At 38.5% G+C, this 6,261-nt stretch overlaps 1 protein-coding gene across 2 annotated transcripts; it reads left to right on the plus strand.

Annotated features, from left to right (window-relative positions):
* The first annotated feature begins 239 nt into the window (after positions 1-239).
* On the plus strand, positions 240-5,296 carry LOC103971596 (peptide chain release factor PrfB2, chloroplastic). Of its 2 annotated transcripts, XM_009385654.3 has the most exons (7): positions 240-681; positions 930-1,142; positions 2,115-2,216; positions 3,005-3,142; positions 3,846-4,150; positions 4,466-4,619; positions 4,682-5,296. In XM_009385654.3, exons 1-7 carry the CDS (start codon positions 304-306, stop codon positions 4,814-4,816), a joined length of 1,425 nt encoding a protein of 474 aa, XP_009383929.2. In that variant the 5' UTR covers positions 240-303; the 3' UTR covers positions 4,817-5,296. The 2 variants fall into 2 exon arrangements, with proteins under 2 accessions (XP_009383929.2, XP_064946301.1); XM_065090229.1 differs by lacking the exon at positions 930-1,142.
* Positions 5,297-6,261: the final 965 nt, after the last annotated feature.

Here is a 6,261-nt window from a genome sequence, read left to right on the forward strand (position 1 = left end):
ATTCGATTTGGTGCTAACCAGTAAAGTTCATGACATTACTACACGTGCACTGACAACTCGCAGGATTGCTTGATGCTTATTCACGTACGACTATTCATTTAACGACGAGCATTTGTGTGGATTCGCCGACGCATTACGTTATTCACGTACGACTATTAAATTGATGCGTGGGATGGTTGGGCTTAAAACTGGCCCAATTACGAATCCGGCCCGTATTAAAGAAACCAAAAGGTGAAACGGCGAGGGAGACCGACGAGAGTTAACTCGAACGGAATCGCGCAGCCGACTCCATCAGAAGAAGAAATGGCCGGTTTCTTCTTCCTCTTCGGAAAGCGGTCCTTCTCAAACCCTCCTCGCTTCCTCCTCTTTTCCAAGATCCCTATCTTGTGCTCGTCGACCTCCTCCCTCGTCTCTTCGTCGCAAACCCTCGCCCGCTCCCCCATCGGGAGTGGGTTCAACAACGTCGTCGGTGGTGGGATCGGCGGGTTCCCTCGGGTTTCCGTCCCCCGACGGTTCTCTTCCCATCCGGCGGCCGTACCGGATCTCAAGACCGCTGATGGGCTGACGGTGGACGCCATAGCGGCCAAAGACTGGCCGATCCTCGGTGAGAGCGAGAGCGACTGGAGAAGCCACGCCGCTGCCATCGCTCAATCCATACAGCTTATCAAGAAGCGGATGCAGGTGGAGCCTTATGTCTTTTGGGATTTTGGTTCTGCTTGATTGGGTTCCGCTGCGAATTTTTTAGACGTTTGCGTTTCAGATTTTGCACCGATCATCTCGTGAGGTAGAAAATTAGCTTCTCGAGTTGCTGTCGCCTGGAAATCAGGCTTATGTTGTCCAAAATCTTATGTGTTCTAATGCTTATTATACGTTTAGTGTCGGTCTAATATGTTCTTGTTGTTTGTGCGTGTATGTGGACGCGCTGGCAGTGGAGAAAGTTGATTGTCAGGTTGGATCAGGTGTCTGCAGTGCTAAACAAGCCAGACCTTTGGGATGATCCTGTTTCTGCTGGGAGAATAAGTCGTGAACATGGTGAACTACTGAGTAAGATGAAGGAGGTTAATGGGTATGAACAAGAACTACTTGAGCACATAGACTTGATGAAGCTTGCTCGTGAAGAGAACGATGAAGAATTGGAATGGGTGGGGTCTTGCTTCTAGGCATGTATTCTTTTGTTTTTATTATTAAAATTTAATTTTCTTAGAGGAGTTCCCTTTTGAAACACTTGATATTCATGAAACACGTGTTTTTGAGTGTCTGATTTGGCCAGCGACAAAAAGTTGATACAGGGACATATAAGAGAAAAATCACATGAGAAAACCATCTACATAGGATGATGTGAAACATTACAAAAGTCTGTAAGACTTTTACAACAACAACAACAAAGTCATAAGTCCTAACTATCTTGGGTCGACTACATGAATCTTTTGATGCCGTTGAGGCTTGTAAAAGGTCATATGCTTAGTTAAGTTTCAAGTATTTAAATCTTTATTTATAGTTTTTATTAAGGTCTTTTTAGGTCTTCCTTTGCCTCTCTTCTTACCACTAACATTGATCATTTCACTTTTTCTAACTACCGCATTCATAAGTCCTATAAGCACATCCTATACCATCTAAAACAAGTCTCTCTTATCTTATTCTCTATCAAAGCGGTCTGTAAGACTTTTAAAGGGTCTAATAAGGTTTGAATTGTGATTATACGATTATCATATGATGCAATTCATGGGGATAGACAATATTGTATGGTAGATTTATGAATGTGTATCCAGTTACAAAGAAAATGCATTGTAGCCTGAACACCTTTGGAGAAAAAATGCATTGTAGCCTGAACTCCTTTGGAGAAAAAATGCATTGTAGCCTGATCTCCTTTGGAGAATATGGAGATACAACCAGTTATTTTTGTATGGTGATAGCATGTTATGGGTGATTTTATTGCATAGAAAGAGGAGTTCTGCAAGTTTTGTAAGTTGATTCTCTTGTCGTACCGTAAGTCTAACTCTTCAACCCTCCGACTACGTCTTGACTATGAACACATTCATTTTCATATTTTTATGTGTTTGCCTCTACATTTGTAACATTGACAGGCATTGATTTCTATTTTTGTGTTTGTCAAGGAATCTATGAAAGCACTGGTCAATATGAGAAGAACTGCAAAAGAGAAGGAACTTGAAGCTTTGTTATCTGGGGATAATGATTCTTGCTCTTGCTTTATAGAGGTTATATTCCTATTACTTCAAATTTTCTAGTAATTTTAGTTACAGAGAAGTATCCTGTGAAAGATTCTAGTACAAAATTCTTCTATTTGTTTCTTGCACATGGATCTTAATTTATAGTATTCAACTTTCATCTTCTACTTCATTTGTCAAAAACTACAATGAGAAGTGTTCCTTCCTTACTTTTTTGATATTTTATTAGTGTACAAAATCTTATTTTATCCTATCAAATTTCAAGTTAATTTCAGTATCTTGGTTTTCTAAATTTGCAGCTATGGTGATTATAGAAGATGATGTGGAGTTGCTATGGAAAAATAAAGAAAAAGATAATACATTTACAAGTTCTGGAAGGAACCAAAGTCCTGATTTTATGTACTGTTATATATGTTTCTTTATGGTGCAAATTTTGATGTTTAATTTTATGGTATTTAGGTCTGGTGATTTATGCTTAATATTTAAGGTTTTGGTTGGTATACACAATGAATCCTACAATATGAGTCTTTTAAATCAGTTTGATGCTTTCTTGGTTTGTAAAATTAATATGCTCCAGCAGCTTCCTATTTCCTCACATGTATTCATGTCAATGATGTTTTATTTCCTATGAATTTAATTTAATTTCTGAAGTTTTAGATGCTTATTTCCTGTTTAGTAGTTCATGCTTTTCACAATGTAGTGATGCTTCATGAGGATCCATATACGTAGGAGTCATGGTGAGGGCATTCCCCTCTGATAGTGAGGTTTTGAAGCTTTTAATCTCTTCCATTTAAAGTTGTCAAAAAAATGTAATCCAGGTCCAGGCTGGTGCTGGAGGGACAGAGAGCATGGACTGGGCTGCCATGGTTATGAACATGTACAAGTCATGGGCTCAACATCGTGGATTTGTAGTTACGATTGTGGAGGAAATGCCTGGTGAGATAGCAGGAATAAAGGTTCAGTTCCTTACCATAGTCTGCTTTATTTTGGCATGTTTTCCTTGTACAAATAGTATGTAAATGTTGTTTGCTTCTTATAAGTTATCAAGTTTACTCAGTCTTGTAACTTGTTATTGCTTGATATCACATCAGACACAATTCTTAGATTGTCTCCACATCTTAAGAATAGCAATATCATCGTCTAGAAATTATATTTAATCACAAATTACCTGGAAGAGATGCAAGTGCAATTGTTTTTCTTTTTGAATGCCTGGGCTGGAATATTTAGCAATTCCTGTGAGATCTAAAATGACACAAGCTTTCTGTATAATGATCAAGGTCTATAGGTGTGCTACATGGGTTTTTGTGGTAACATGGGATAGTGCATTTGGTTTCATGTTGTTACTTTTTGCATACTTGGTTCTGAAAGTATTTCGTTATTTTTTTTATAATTTTTCTGTCTTTTCACTTTACCAATTGCTCGTATCTAAAAGTTAAGATGCTCGACAGAACAGGATGATAGTTAGGCTGCTAGATATAATTCTGCAAGTCTCTAGCATGCTTGAAAATCTTCAGCGGTTTCTTCCCCCCTTTTATCTCCTCAGTGTTAGAAATGTTTTGCAGACTTCTGCATATGCTTTGAGTTTTAGAAAACTGGTTTTGTAACAGCTAAAATCAAGAAACTGTTGAGCAGCAGTTATCTAACAATGGATGTTTTCAGCGTGCAACAATTAAAGTAGATGGTGACTATGCATTTGGATATGCCAAGGCAGAAGTTGGGGTGCATAGGTTGGTCAGAATTTCCCCTTTTGACAGCGGAAAGCGACGTCATACTTCTTTTGCTGCTGTTGCTGTAATTCCTATTCTCGGTGATGGATCTACACGGTACCAAATAAAGGAGTCAGATCTTCGTATTGAACGGTTTCGTGCAAGTGGTGCTGGTGGCCAACACGTTAACACAACAGAAAGTGCTGTGAGGATAGTGCACATTCCAACAGGAATATCTGCTACATGCCAAAATGAAAGGTATTGTCATGCTCTGTAACTTTTTTTAGTTGAACAATAGTTGTAGCTATGAGGTTACAAGTAAAACAAGCTCATTATGCCGAGTATATGATCGCCTAGTGGTAAATGATGACCCTTGTATATAATACCAAGAAACTTAAGTTTCTTGTTAAATCATGTAGTTCGGTGTAGCCGAAATACTTGTGTAACTTGAGCCTAGTGCCTAGATGGTTTGTGATTAAATGGTTGACTGTGATCCTTTTACACAGCATTAAATTTTATTTAGATTTTTAATGTAATTTTTTATTTACTGAATTTGCACTTGTTGCATTTCAGATCTCAGCATTCAAATAAAGCATCGGCAATGGCAGTGCTCCAATCTCGATTAGACCAGCTTGAGATGGCCCGTCAAGCCCAACTAAATGCAGAGCACACTCAGTCTCTTACGGATATCAGCTGGGGCAACCAAATAAGAACTTATGTTCTCCATGTAAGATTGTTACCTTCACATTCTCTCACTGGATAATTTCAACTAATCCTTTACTTTCGCAGCCATACCGCATGGTGAAAGATCTCAGAACGAACTATGAAGTCTCAGACCCTGATTCTGTTCTGGGTGGCGACCTTGATGGCTTTATATTGAATTTCTTGTCCTATTTGTTGGATAAAGATGAGGCCAGTGTGTGAACCATGGTTTCTGTCTGAAGATTTAGTCAGTTGGCCTGCTTCTCGGGTACTGCTTAGGCCTGGCCTTGGATCCCTCTCCTAGCGTTTCAAGAGTATTTACATCAAGGTAGATCTAAGCACAACCAGCGATAGATAGCTTGTGGAAGGTGAGGAGTTTCATGAGAGCTTTGTCTTCCTGCTCTCTTCTCACAATTATTTGCTTCCAAGGGGCTTTAAAGTATAGCCACTTATGGCTTGTGGAGGGGATGCTTGATGCAAGATCTGTCTTCCTACTCTTCTCATACCCTTGTTTAAAACCATTTGAAATCTGGATAGCTTGTGGAGGGGGGATGCTTATGCAAGTTCTGTGTTCCTACTCTGAGAGTCTTGTTTACAAGCATTTGAAGTATGCATATGATGCGAATGAGGAACCAAACATTTGAACAGCCATTTGGGTCTTTTGTAAGGCTAATTGTAGCATGTAGTTAAAATTTTTTAGTATCTCGGTGGTCTATAAACTTCAAAAATTTATATTAAAATTTTTATAATTATGAAAGTAAAAACATTTAGCATCATTTATTCTAATGTTATTGATTGTTTTGACGGAAATACGAAAATGATAGATAAAATGATAATTTTAATATCGTAGTTATGTTTTTGATGGTGGTGAATGACGGTGTTGTTAGGGGTTACGGATAGTTATTAGGGATGAGGAGGGAGAGGGACGACGAGAGGTGAGGTGATGATAGTTTCATTCAGCATTGCATTGATCTCGATGTAGATGTAGAGTGACGAAAAGGTTGTTCGGTATTTGCATCGGGGTCACTCGACATCTACATCGTCGTTGATGCAGATGTAGATGTAGAGTGGCATTTGCATTTGCGTTAGTATCGACAGTGGCATTTGCATTTGCGTTAGTATCGACAACAATGCAGCAGGGAAGGGTGGCGTTGCTCTTTATCTATATCAATATCGACGTAGTTATCGAGCGATGCCAATGCAAATATAAAGTGACGAAAGGGTCGCCATTGCATTGTTGTCGGCACTGATGTAGATGCAAAGCGACAAAAGGGCTACTCAACATCTATATTAGCGTCGATGCGAATGCACTGCGTCGTTACCTCACCTCTTGTTGTCGTCCTCATTTCTCATTCACAACAATCATCCACGACCCTCAACGTCGTCGTTCGTCACAAAAAAAAACATAACTAGAAAATTAAAATTATCTTTTTGTCTATCGTTTTCATATTTTCATTAGTAAAACTGACGCCGTTAGGGTATATAAAGCTAGATATTTTATTTTCATAATTATAGATATTTTAATATAAAATTTTTAAATCTAAGAATCAAATACTAAAGATATTGATGTACAGAAGCCAACATGTAAGTAGTCCTTATTAGTCCTTTTTCACAAATAGAATATGGACATAATCGAGATCAACATAATACAATAAAAACTCAGCTTT

Source organism: Musa acuminata, chromosome BXJ1-11 (assembly GCF_036884655.1).
Source record: "Musa acuminata AAA Group cultivar baxijiao chromosome BXJ1-11, Cavendish_Baxijiao_AAA, whole genome shotgun sequence".
Lineage (NCBI taxonomy): Eukaryota > Viridiplantae > Streptophyta > Magnoliopsida > Zingiberales > Musaceae > Musa > Musa acuminata.